The 13680-nt window shown below is 43.3% G+C and overlaps 1 protein-coding gene across 3 annotated transcripts in view; it reads left to right on the top strand.

Annotated features, from left to right (window-relative positions):
- Positions 1-13680, top strand: part of sulf1 (sulfatase 1) — a 37719-nt gene that overhangs the window by 16493 nt on the left and 7546 nt on the right. For 2 of the 3 annotated variants that reach the window (XM_078280551.1, XM_078280553.1), the window contains exons 4-15: positions 417-568; positions 3243-3412; positions 6331-6481; positions 6574-6749; positions 6975-7103; positions 7681-7737; positions 9912-10038; positions 12207-12420; positions 12793-13039; positions 13147-13243; positions 13358-13452; positions 13561-13632. In XM_078280551.1, the coding sequence (XP_078136677.1) occupies positions 417-568; positions 3243-3412; positions 6331-6481; positions 6574-6749; positions 6975-7103; positions 7681-7737; positions 9912-10038; positions 12207-12420; positions 12793-13039; positions 13147-13243; positions 13358-13452; positions 13561-13632 (1687 nt within the window). The remainder of the gene's footprint in view (positions 1-416; positions 569-3242; positions 3413-6330; positions 6482-6573; positions 6750-6974; positions 7104-7680; positions 7738-9911; positions 10039-12206; positions 12421-12792; positions 13040-13146; positions 13244-13357; positions 13453-13560; positions 13633-13680) is intronic. The other variant, XM_078280552.1, reaches the window with a different exon arrangement.

The following is a 13680-nucleotide window of genomic DNA, read 5'->3' as shown; positions in this document are numbered from 1 at the left end:
GTCTGCTGTGAGAAATGCAAACATGGTGAGCGTGCCAGGTCGCTGTCGTGTCCCATCAGACAGTGTCTGTGTGAGTGACGGGCAGGAGTTAGACTGGGCAGCTCAGTGGGGTCCTGTGGGCTGCAGCACGGCCTGCGGTTTTAGAGCTGATGCGTTAGTCTGCAATTAGCCTTCTCTCGGACAGGCTGGCTCCCTGCCCAGCCTATCTGAGAATGCTGTACAGTAAAGCCAGTGAAAAAGAGACAAGCAAAAAGTGATGAGACACACACACACACACACACACACACACACACACACACAAAGGTAAAGTCAAACAATCAGAATTGCAGGCATAGACAAGCAAAGTTAACATGCATTTATAGCTTAAGAATCCATATTAAAAGAAACCTTCCCTTTTCTCTTCTTCTCTTTTGCAGGCTTCTTCGGCAAGTACCTCAATGAGTACAATGGCAGCTACATCCCGCCTGGGTGGCGCGAATGGGTTGGATTGATCAAAAATTCCCGCTTCTATAATTACACTGTCTGTCGGAATGGTTACAAGGAGAAACATGGTGCTGATTATGCCAAGGTATGTGTTGCATTCATTTCTTAAAAGGGACCATCAACTCAATCACTCATTTGTTTTCCCTTTATGACCTAATATAAAGACTTCACCTGACAAATAGCAGGTTCCACTCCACTTATAAATACAGACGGCAAAGCACTTCACTTATCACGGTATTGTGATCTAGGCTGGCAGGAATTCTCATGCGAGAATTAAAGGGAATGACTTGAGGTGGAGTCTCCATTTCTGCATCATCCCTTTATTATGACGCACCTTACCTCAACATTTAGACACTGTAAAACTGAACCGTATAACAAGCCTGTGATAAATACCACCCTGCATTTGTTTTTGTCTCTCTCTCTGTCTGCATTCACTCTACTTTTTGTCTCACTATGAATGAAGTTTTGCAGAATGATTTTCTGCTATAACACCACAATAAAAAAAACTGTCAGACTCCGGAGATGAACACTGTGGTTACACTGTCTTTTTGTAGCGCTGGATGGCATCGGTCATCAATCTTCCCCAATGTTTTTGTAAGAGCTGTCAGTTTGTTTTCGCAGCTCCATGCCAATATCTTCCCAGGCAGCGTAGTCCTGGGTACATGAGGAATCCATGAGGTGGGTTTATAGTTTGGATACAAGTCAAGTTTCAAGATGGCCTGCCCAAAAGATGGGCAAACAAATGTTTGTATTGCTATTTCTCTGCCAACTTGGACTGAGGTGTAAAGTTACCCACAAGCTGAGGCCAAGGTGTTTACATGGCATGGGCTTGGTCAGCAGATTGTGGTTTAAAACCAAATGGACACACTATTTGCTATTTACTGTCATTAACCATTAACCTGCTACCACTAGGACAACCACAACTCCTCTTTTTAGATTCACACAGGGTGAGAAGGTCATGGTATTCCTCACAGAGTGCAGCTGGCACACAGTCATTGTGATTAGATGAGGCCCTTGCCCAGTGATTTCATTCAATTAGGTCCCATTTTATTTTTCCATCTGTAGGAGGATGAGTTCATTGAGGTTAAGGCCTTTGTCAAAGACCGTTTGCTTGAGATTTAGTTGGAGAATATGATCCATACACTTTTTTTTCCCTCAAATTCCATGACGCAAGACAACGGTCATAAAGGCATAAAGCAGCCTGTGTTGCAAGCCAGATGTGACATGTTGGTATTATCACTTCTAACAGAAACTCTGATCAGAGATCAAGCAGCTTATAATTAACTCGCCATGAACAAATCTTGTAAATTCAAAGCCACAACGTTCTGCTACATTGATGGTAAAACTATGTAAGTTGTTCTAAAACTTGAAATGTCATAATTCAAATGGGTGAATGTTATTAGGGAAATTACACCATGTGTGAATTAGTTTGTGACTGCCACTTACGTAGTACTAATAATCTCCAAACGGTTCTGGGGAAAGTGATACTCTTCACCTCCCTGACCATTTTAGAGCTGTTGGCCAGGCATTACCCATGACACTGTTGCTTCCTTTCGACCTGCCGGAGTCCTTAGCAGCAGTGGCTCAGGTTTTGGAGAGCTGGCAACACATAGGAAACAAGTATGGCAATGCCTTGCCATGTGCACGCAATCACCAGCCTCCATGGGCATGTGTAGCTGCCAGGCCATTAAAGCTGGCTTAGCTATAAAGCCTATTAATAGAGACAGGATGAATCAGCCAAACCCACTTCTGACATTTCAGGAAAATCACCCTTTACCCTTTCATTCTGAACCTGGCACTCCCTTCCGAATGTGGTATGCCAGACAACAACTGCAGCATGCCAAAACTGCAGGTAGAATGGTTAATCTGTTGGAAACTTGGCAAATGCCATTGTGATTTTAGTTCAGGGTGTGACCTACTGTACATTTAAACAGACAAACTCCACCGTGCCTGGAATAAAGGTTTTGATAAAATGTCAGTACTGTGAGAGTCTAATCTCTTTACAGTAGGTTACAGTTTCATTCATTCAGTTGTCCTTTCTTTGCCCATTTTACAAAAATTTGAAAAACAGAGCACTGGGAGTCTTAGGGCCTCTGTGTCTTTTCTATCTCCTGTATACAAGTCATCACTCACACTAGCTCATTTCCCAAGTAATGCCTGAGGGTTATCTGTTGAGGTTATTGTGTCTGATTTGTGTGTTCCATTATCTCACAGAGTGAATCAGTGACGAGAAAAGAAAACTCATGTAAAGAGAGGGGGGATAAAATAAAATGAAGCTAAATAGGAGAGGAGGAAGCTAAATGAGAAAGAGAATTGATAGCCTGGAGAGGAGGAGAGGGTGGGAGCCATCATAACAACATACCATTTGAGAGCACCAGGCTCCTCTCACCATCAAGTGTTGTCACATTCAATAGTGCAGAGATTCACTGATGAGGCAACAGCCCATATACTGTATACACATACACACAGACTCAAGCGCACACTCACATTTACACACACAGGCATGTTGCCAGCTGTTGACTCAACAGATTGGTAGTGTACTCAATGGCCCCAGTTCATTTTGCCACTGGCCCCTGTCTATTTATTTGAAAATGAGGGGAAAGCAACATGTCATGTTGATTGGACTGCAAATTAATTTTTTATCAAAGCTTGTGTTTTGCATTTTCCCCCAATTCTACCTTTCCTTTTTTTTTGCCTTCTTTAGATGGGATTTTAGCCCTGCAGCGCCTAATGATTCCTATTTATTCACTTTTTTCCAGGACTATTTCACAGATCTGATTACCAACGACAGCATCAACTTTTTCCGCATGTCCAAGCGCATGTACCCTCACCGCCCTGTGATGATGGTCATCAGTCACGCTGCTCCTCATGGCCCAGAAGACTCGGCTCCACAGTACGCTGAGCACTTCCCAAATGCTTCGCAGCACATGTAAGTTACATATAGACTCACAATACCACACAGACTAAAACACATACACTCATCAGGGTTCCTACATAGGACTTTTAACCCTGTGAAAAAATGAAACATGAATGTTCAGGGCCCATATTTACAGATTATATACTCAGACATTCCGGCAGCTTTCATCTTTTGCTTTATGGAATTTTTCTCGTTGACTTCCAATTTGAGTTTTTATGATTTGGTGTACATAACATCATTACAGTACTCACGCCCCTCAATCCCCAGTGATGACAGGTTGCTTAGAAGCTGCTAGGGCCGATGACTTGGCAAGCGTGAAATCAAAATGATTTATCATCCAAGAATAGCTGGGGCACATACCATGAAGAAGATCGGGGATGGCTTTTTTAAGGAGCACAGCGCTCATGCCAAGCCCACACTGGCCTCCCACAACTCTCATTACTGAGTTGAGGCGGCGTTGCAATACTCTGGGGTCTTTCCATGGCAACATGCCCTGCCATCTCTTGGTGGGCCCTCCAACAGGCTCCCAGGATGCACTACTCCACTGGGTGGGGGGAGGGATGGTGTTTTAGAAAAGTAAATGTAAGTTTCAAGTCTGCCATTTCTGCTCAAATTTCCTTTTTTTCTTTGTTTGCCAGTGCTTTCAGTGTTTTCCACTTCCTTCCTCTCACTTTCTATCCCACTTAACATTCCCCTCTGTCTGTTTTCTCTACCTCTCTATTGCTCTATCTGTATGTCTCTTTCTGTCTGTCTTTCTATTTATCTCTCCCACTGTGTCTTGTCTCGTTTTCTCATCTCTTGCCACTCTCCCCACCCCTGCCTCCCCCTCTGTGAAATTTGCAAAGGACTTCCTGATCCTGTCCATATCCATCAGTATTTTCTCCCTGCAGCTCTTGGGATGGGAGGAATGCATTGTGTGCTTTGGAACACCCTTTGTGACATTATTAATTTATTTTTAGCTCAAGCCTCTGGGTGAAGGGGTAGAACTGGGGCCTGGAGGTGACTAAAGGGGTTGCCCCAGTGATTGTGTGTAGGTGCATGTGTTTTGGTTACTGTGGCAGCACAGGTGGTTGGTATGGGTAGGTGTTTGTTTTGATATTTGTTGACTACACACTTCCATAACATATATGGAAAACCCCTTTTTTTCCCCACTGGCAGATGATGTGGAGCAAATTCCTTTATATATATGATTTTGTTTTGACACTGTTCTAGTTTGAGTTTGAATCGGTTCAATGAGCTTTGGTAATTCTCTACAAGAGCCAGTAAGTCCCTGGTAAGGTCATCCACTAATGGAAAGATATGACATGAAACTTGTCTGGTCTGCCACTTTCTATCTTTGCAGCAGATGCCGTGTACCTCTAATCCGTAATACATAGAGTTGGGAAGAGACTGTGTGGCAGTAAAGGAGGAGCCGCCTCATAAATCAAATGAGCGCCTGTACTTTTGACAGCAACAATAGCAGGGGAGGGTTTGATGTTAATGTCATTAACATTCCTCTCTGATTGTGTTTTTACCCTGTCTCTTAGATGTAAGCCAAGCTCTTGACTTATTTTAAACAGTATAGATGTGGTGCAGTTACTCATTGGCACATCTCTGTGTAGCAGGGAGTGAATGGAAGTTATTCTGATTGTAGCTCAACAAGATGTTTTAAGGAATGTCCCTAATCCTCATGCGGGATGTGTCTATGTTAAGTTTTGTAAGGTCAGGAAGCATTCTGAGGTGAACAGCAGCGGGCCTTGGGTTGCTGTAATCCAGGACTAATACCACAAAACACCAACCTATATGTGACAGGTGGCAGGTGTGACCTCTCCTATGGACTGGCTTCGTTTCACTGACCTCTGCATTCCTGGTTCCCTTGTGCCCAGGGCCCCATACCTTGGTGGCCCATTGCCCAGAGACAGGTCCCTTTGTGGGGCTTATTAGACCGCCTGGCTAGGTGGGTGAAGAGTTCACCCTCCTCACAAAGCAAGCCTGAGGAGACAAGGGCAGAAGGCAGCTCACTCAATCAGAGCAAAGCAGCTTCCAGCAGGTCTTCATTAAGTATCTAAGTCTTGATACTTTGTCCAGGGGCTGCTTATTCAGGGGTGGAACCTGTTCGTTTATAGTTTGCTTTAGGAGTTAATTACTTAAAGTAGAAGGGAAATAATTTGTTATCGTCACATTATATGCCAACACTACAGACATACACATATGACTATAAAAGCTGGTACTAACTACATATGCTTTCAGTATATTATTTATATCATGCAGAAAATTTGCACACAGTCAACTTCTTAGTCTACTGTTTATCTCTCTCCTTAATTAGCTGTAAAGCTAATACCGCAGACAGATGAACAGCTTCTCTCAGCTATAACTCCACAAACAAGACTTCTTCTCCCTCTCTCTTGCTCTTCATCCACTCATGTTATTCCCTACTTCAAATGACCATCACTTATTGAGTTTTTGGTCCAGAAGTTGTTGCAAACTTGACTTTGGGGCCTATTATTTTCTTAAGCATGTGCCAACCCTCAAATGACTTGTCTGTGCCAAGAGCGCAGTGGAGCTGGGAGACTCTCGTCTCTGTGTGAGGGGAGAGATGGTCGGAGAGAGGTGTGGAAAAACAGTGAAGGTGCTGGCTGCATAGTATTAAGACATTTCCTTCAACAAACAGAGCCACGATTGATGCATGTCAAATGCACTGGACAACTGCAGCAGCTGTTACTGAGCAGTGGTTTGTGAAAAGTAGCAGACAGGTGTTTTTTTGGCATCTTAAATGGGGTCTTCATAGCTGTTACGTGCTCTGATAATTCTCAACTCACCATAAAGATGTTCTTACTTTTATGGGACTTTATCAGGCACACAGTATACATGTATGTTCTATCGATCCTAAATAAAGGCAGTTTTTTTCACATGCCTGTCTCCTCTCTCCCTCTTTTGTGCCCTCCTACTAGCACCCCCAGCTACAACTACGCCCCAAATATGGACAAACACTGGATCATGCAGTACACAGGCCCCATGAGACCCATCCACATGGAGTTCACCAACTTCCTCCATCGGAAGAGACTGCAGACGCTCATGTCTGTGGATGACTCAGTCCAGAAGGTAAGTGTAATTATTAATGGACTTTTTAAGGATTTTGGTATCTGTTCCTCTGTATTTTCTTGCTTCTTATCATCACTCATTTTACTTCTTAGGTGTTTGAAATGCTCGAAGAAACTGGGGAGCTGGACAACACGTACGTCATCTATACAGCAGACCATGGCTACCATATTGGTCAGTTTGGATTAGTAAAGGGCAAGTCCATGCCTTATGACTTTGACATCCGTGTGCCATTCTTCCTGAGAGGACCCAACATAGAGCCAGGGGCAGTGTAAGTCCAAGCAACAACAAAAACTATTATCGGAGTTTCCTAGCTTACAAATGACATTGTTGCTACATTGTAAATGAACTGAATGTACTGTGTCTATCTTGATGTATCTTTCTGTCAGTGTGTGAAGTTTTGTATTTGTTTGTTCAGGTTCCTTGGTTTTGTTATTTAATATCACTGTATGTATTTCAGAAATTAAGTAAACTTTATGTGCATGTCCTTGTTTAGAAACCCTCATCTGGTGTTGAACATTGACCTAGCTCCCACCATTCTTCACATTGCTGGGCTGGATACCCCTTCAGACATGGATGGAAAGTCCATCCTTAAGCTGCTGGAACAGGAACGGACTGGCAATAGGTCTGTATGGATCCATGATGCCATGCTGTAATAGATATTAGGCACAGTAATTTCACAGTGTGTGTGAAATGTGCAAAAGTCCTATTTGTTTGCCATTATTGAGCAAATGCAAATTTCCATAGCCAAAATAATTGCTTTTGCTCCAGCTGAGCACAAAGTGGGTCTGGGGCAATTTGGTGGATTTTCCTTGGCTGCAGGACTTTGGCTGAGATGAGATTATTCTTATGAAGTTGAATTTGTTTGCAAGTTGAATCATTTGTTTCCCCAGCAAACCCACAAGTATCCAATATGAATGAAAAGTCATTGTCATTTACCACACATTAAAAGCAGCTATTGTTAATATATCTTTACTATTAAAGACAAAAGTCAAAAACATTCCCAGAGCAACAGATAGAACTGAGATAATCAAGTTAATGCTTAAAGAACATTTACACTATTCCCTTGAACCCACAAGATCTTGAGCTTGCTATGATTGACTCCCATAATGTTGGCTAGCTGCATGCCTGACATACTCTAGCTGATGGTGAGTGCATAGGCCATATGAATTCTATAAACTTTGTGCGTTTTGTTTTCCCAGATTCAAACCCAACCGGAAACCCAAAGTCTGGAGGGACACATTCCTGGTGGAGCGAGGGTAAACTGGGGTTCTTTATTCCCTTTCCACACCACAGGCACATCCATGTCATTGTAGAGCACTGTGTGTCACACAAACCTGACAAAGCATTTCAATGAACCCGAAATGTGCAAGGCTCAATGGAGTTCCCTACTCAGGAACACAGCCACTTTTCCAGTTATTTGTTATCTGACAGACATTTCCTGACCACAGTCTGCTTGGAAGGCAATGTCAGTGGAAGAGGTTTAAATATTCAAAGTTGTTTGGTAAAGCTATAAGCGGATGGCAAATTATGACAGTTCACGCAAGAGGCGCTGACGCATGTGTAACCAGGTCATCTGATCATTTACAAGAAAAACAAGCAGAGTCTTTGTCTTATGAAGGGGCCTTGCATATATCGAGCACATGATCTGGGCCCTAAACCTGACTTAGCCTGCTGTTCGTGCACTGGCGGAGACAGACGTAAGATAGCTAGACACACGGAAAATAAACAAAGGCTAGCCAATCTCAAGCTGATGTTACCTGAGGAATGGCTGGATGGCTCACACTCACAGGACATGTCACCAGCTCCCCCACTGTGGAATGCAGCAGCCACGCTACAGCCAACACTCCACTGTTTCTCCAAGACTGTTTTCTTTGTAGTGCACGCGATCGCATACAGCTCATGCTCTCTCAGAAACCCTGTCAGTCCTTTATTTAACCTCACCTCTGCTGCCAGATATATGTTACAGAAAACGATACCTCCACTCTGACAGCCCGCTTTTGTTCACTTAACATGTTAAGCTGTGGTAATGCTGGGGGTACACTGACAGAAACCTGACAACTTGGAAAGGAATAATCCCATCAAGCTTGTCGCATGATACAGGTACCCAATGAAAAAAAAGGTTCAAATTCAATAAATAAGAAAGGAAAGACATTGGTAGGAAAACAATGGGGGAGAGAACCGTAACACTGGTTGTGACCAGCTTGTGCTGGCAGCATGTGTAATGATACTGTATATTACAGTATGTCACGTTCTCTCATACAGCTGCTGTTTTTCCCCACTATCATTTCCTCACAATCCCTATCTTTTTTTCCAAATCACTGGCTTGGCCCTCCCATCCACTAATTTGCTCATTTGCCAACATCTGCAGCGACGCATCCAAGAGTACAAAAGAAGCACTCGTTAGCTGTGCTGCTGTGCATACAGATCAGTCTCCTGCTGGCGTATGTTTGTGTTATAGAAGAAATAGCTGGCCTATGGACTGCTGTGTATGAAATGAAAATAGTGTAACCTTTGACATGTAGGGGCTTTAGCTCTTTTAATCCATTCCTCCATTAATCCACGCTGTTTATAAAGGCTGTCGGCATGTGTGCCTGTCTCTAAACGCTGAGATTAGCCTCCAAAGACCTTCCACTTTGTTACTCAGGCACAGATGTGGTAGCAACACACACACACAGTAGCTAATGTTTTTTTGTACAGTTCTCTCACTGCTCATGTGAAATGCTTTATAATCTCATATCCTCACATGACCTTACAGTACTGTTCCTCTGTGAAATGCTGATAGATAGATGGGGCTGACTACAATGCAGCCATCAGGGAGTGACATCGACAACAACTGTTAGCTCTTTAATCACCCTTGGCTAAAGGCAAGAGACTAGCCAAGCCTGTGTGTGAACATTGGCTGTTTTCCTGTGGAACAGAGCGCGAGGCAGGATCGGCAAAACAATGGCCATAGTCTTGCATGGCACAGGTTGTTCTGTGCTTCGTTGTCGCCGTCATTCTGTCTGTGGGCCCTAGCCATGCCATGCCATGTTGGCAGAGATTTGGGGATAGGAGGGTTGGCATGGCCTTAGCAGACTCAGCCAGGTCTTGTGGTAGTGGCAGAGGAGAAAGGGGCAGGGCAGTTGAACGTGATGCCATGGTCAAACAGCTTGGCCTGGAGCTGAGCACTGGTGTGAGGCTGAGCCGAGCTCCATGCCCAGACCCTTTGGCACACACAAATGCTACATAACTTATCCCTTTACTGGCCATGACTATTAGAAGCACACACGACTGACTGTGACAGAAAGTAAAAAACAGGAAACCGTGGATAAAACTTTCGTCCTACTGAAATCTAGTAATAAGATAATAATTTAATAGTACATTGAGTCCCTGAATAAGTCTGTTAGTTAATGATGATTTCTCCTTAATTCTATTCACTTGTGTTGTGTAGAAAAATCCTGAGGAAGAAGGAAGACTCAGTGAACACTCAGCACACCAACAGCCTTCCCAAGTACAAGAAGGTCAAAGAGACGTGCCAGCAGGCCGAATTCCAGACGCCCTGCGAGCAGCCTGGACAGGTAAAACAAACAACTTATTTCTGCAAACCTTTGTGAACAGAAACAAGTTCCCCTGATATCCACTATGGAACATTTCTGCAGTTCTTTTCTAACAGTAATGAGTACCACTCTTAAAGCGACCTCTATGTTGCCTGGTGAGCTATTCCACAGAGCCAAAAGTGAAATAGCCATTTACAGTGCATCAGTTGGTTCATAATTGGACCCTTTTGCACTGTTTTGTGGTGCATTAATTTGTTGGTACTTCCCTTTCATCTGTGCCCAATAACTTTTTGGCAGACCAACAGCCAAGTGGTACAGTATGTGGCCTTGGAGCACACAGACCAGAACAATACAAATTGTTACAAGTTTCAGGTAGCGTTAAATGACAGGCAGCGTTTCTGAGGGGCTGGCTAATGCAATCCAGATCCAGTTTATGGTCACATAAATGTGTGTATGTAACAATCAGTTATTAAAAACAGCAATGGAGCTATTCTAAGTAAGCTCAGCAGCGTGTGTTGTGCAAATGCATTTGAGATTGTGGGTACAGTATGTGTGAGCACCTGTAATGTGCACAAAAAATGTGTAGACGTCTTCTTATAGCTGTAATCATTTACAGTGTACATCATAATATGTGGCTGCATAGCATGAAGGATAAAGTTTGGTCATGATTTAATATGACCTCCCAGTGAGCAGCCTGAAAGCCAGTGGTGTGTATCTTACAAAATTACACACAGCAGGCAAGTGCTTTATCGCTCCTCTTAATTTTTATCAAATCTTTTCCCAGCTCCTCTTTGTATGTATTTTACAGTTTATTTTATGCCTTTAAATGCCAACTCACCTCCCTGTCACAGAAACAAAACCTTGGCTCAAACTGAAGCATTGTACTGAAATAGTTAGGAGTTAAAGGGCTCTTCAACAAGGACATTAAACCTCAGTGTTGAACCTGATTTATGTTGGAATGAGAGAAGTTTTCTTTTTGAAAAGTCTTAAATGTTACTGTCTGATTGAATATGACCACATGATCTTGGTTCAGACAGACCAGATATTTCTAAGAGCAAAGCCTCTGTTGTGTTTTTGTCGCAGAGCTGTTGCGGTCCTTTGGAATCGATCATTTGATAACTATATGGGTTTGTTGTGGGTACACCGGATTTACTCACCAGGGACATTGAGAAATCTCTGTTACTGTATGTTTTTGGGGGTACATAACAGTGTGAGTGGCTTGCGGTACTTTGGGTCTTCCCCTTAACGCTCATGTTTCAGCTTGCATGGTCATCCATGTCTGCTCCTAACTAACCGCTCCAGATCCTCCTCAGTTTCTCATCCATCTCTGCTGTCCTGCTGCTGCAATGGTACTGTTGTGCCTGAAAAGCACTCACAGGAGGGAGGGTGAGAGAGAAGACAGTTTGTTTTCATCCCTGAGTGACAATACACCTCTCTCCCCCACGTCTTGTTTAATGCTGATATAACGGCTTTGTTTGGCCCGTAAGCTCTTCGTCACTATATGAGCCTTCCAGAAGAAACCTGAGCTGCTTTATGGCCCTTTGTTTGGACCCTCGTTCCCACACTCACCACTGATCATCGGCACTGCGCTCTGCAGATGTGTCTCTTCCATTTAGACAAGACCTAACCAGCGGCACTACTCACAGCAATTAGCCTCAGCTTTCTTTTCCAAGTGGGAATAAATGTTGAGAAAGACACAGCAGATGTAAGCAAGTGCGTGGATATGTATTTACACAATTACGCCAGTGACGCACTTGGCACAGACATACCCAGTGTGAGAGTGGTAGGGGTTTCCTCTTTATTTTCTAGACACCAGACATGCCCAATTCATCTCATGTGGTCATTTTGGTTTATCTTTCCTGCTGCTTTTGGATGCCATTCTTTCCCACAGGCTGAGAGTTGCCTGATATGTGTTAAAAGCATGTTTCTCAAGGAGTTTCTAAAATCAAAACAGAGACTTTTGTCTGAGATTAAGTATTTCATATTGTTAACATCTATAGCTCATATTATAAGCTATGCCAGAAAATCTGCACATTGTAAAAGTAAAGGGAAAATTTCGAAAAAGGCATACAGATCAAGGACACTTGATCATTTCAAATCTACACATAGAAATAAAGTTAGCGGAGATAAAACTTGAAAGAATTCATGAGGGAATATTGCTTCTCCCTGTTTATTTCTGCTGTGGACAGAAATGGCATTGTGTGGAGGAGATCACAGGAAAGTGGAGGATACAGAAGTGCAAAGGTGGTTCGAAAGAAGGCTCCAGGAAGAGGGCCCGCAGCCTGAGGCCCAGCAGCACTTATGACAACAGAGAGAGGGGCTGCGACTGCGGGGACACTCTCCTCAGACCCTCCAGAATGGACCGCCGTTCCCACCGACAGTTATCTGGCTCATCAGGACAGCGTGAGTATACATGAACCAGCTTTTTCTTAACGTGTAACGTATTGATGTCTCTCAATACCATTTAGAGGAAAGGAAGTCTGCGAAAGCTTAAGCCTTGACTTCCTGTAACTGATTATTTATGGTCTAAGGGAGACACATTAACGAAAAAAGCAAACATCCTGCAACAAGTCCTGCAATTTGTTCTCTGAGATGCTGCCTCGTGTGTGTGTGCCCCCATTGGGATTGTGGTTTTGAATAGTTTGATGCCCTCTAGTGTTGCTTAGAAAACGTGCAACTTAAGTGTGAACATTGAAAAACATTAAAGTATACTAAAGCAGTAAAATGGGAACATTAAAGGATTACTTGACTCAAGTTTTTAATTTTATTTGATAGGTTTTCGGCCACGTTTTGTCCACACCCGGCCGGCCAGGTCTCTGTCTGTGGAGTTTGAAGGTCAGATATATGACATTGACCTTCAAGCAGATGATCAGTCAGCTGTCCGCCGCCGTGTCATCTCAAAGCGCCACTACACCCCAGAGGACCCAGAGTTTCATTTGGGCTCAGATGACGGTTCAGAGGAAATGCTGGCGGATGATACCAATGCTGTGGGATACCCAAACTCTGTGAAAGTTACCCACAAGTAAGAAGGCAGCCTCCCTCAAGTATCTCAGCAATGACTTCATATGATATATACTGTACGTCTGTCAAAAGAGCAGTGGATGACAGGTTTTTCTGCATCTGTTTCAGGTGTTATATCTTGATGAATGACAGTGTCCATTGTGAAAGAGAAATCTACCAGTCGTCCAGAGCCTGGAAAGACCATAAGAGCTATGTGGACCATGAGGTGAGTGTACAAAGCCTGGCACACAGACGCATGCCTTCTTCAGGTTACTCATTTTGTCCGTCAATTTAATGGACAAAAGATAATTGATAGTATTTGTTATATATTTAATTCCAGATAGAAGCGCTTCAAGACAAAATCAAAAACCTCCGGGAAGTAAGAGGCCACCTGAAGAGGACACGACCAGACGAGTGCGACTGTGGAAAGAAGAGGTAGGTCATTTAAATTTCACCTCAAAAATACATTCCACACCTTAAAGTCCACACCTTAAAAAAGTTTTCTGCCTGGTCCTTAGTCTCTTTCTCTGTTTATAAAACCAGCTATTTTAGCACAGGAGACAGAAACAAGGCACAGAGAGTGAAGAGCAGGAATGATCAACTCCATCCGTTTAAGTGAGTTTCTCTTCCCCATTAATTATGAGTTTGCCCGATTTAGTGTCA

This window comes from Sander vitreus, chromosome 22 (assembly GCF_031162955.1).
Source record: "Sander vitreus isolate 19-12246 chromosome 22, sanVit1, whole genome shotgun sequence".
Classification (NCBI taxonomy): Eukaryota; Metazoa; Chordata; class Actinopteri; order Perciformes; family Percidae; genus Sander; species Sander vitreus.
The sequence above is the reverse complement of the archived record's forward strand: the minus strand, read 5'-3'. Positions and strand labels throughout refer to the sequence as shown.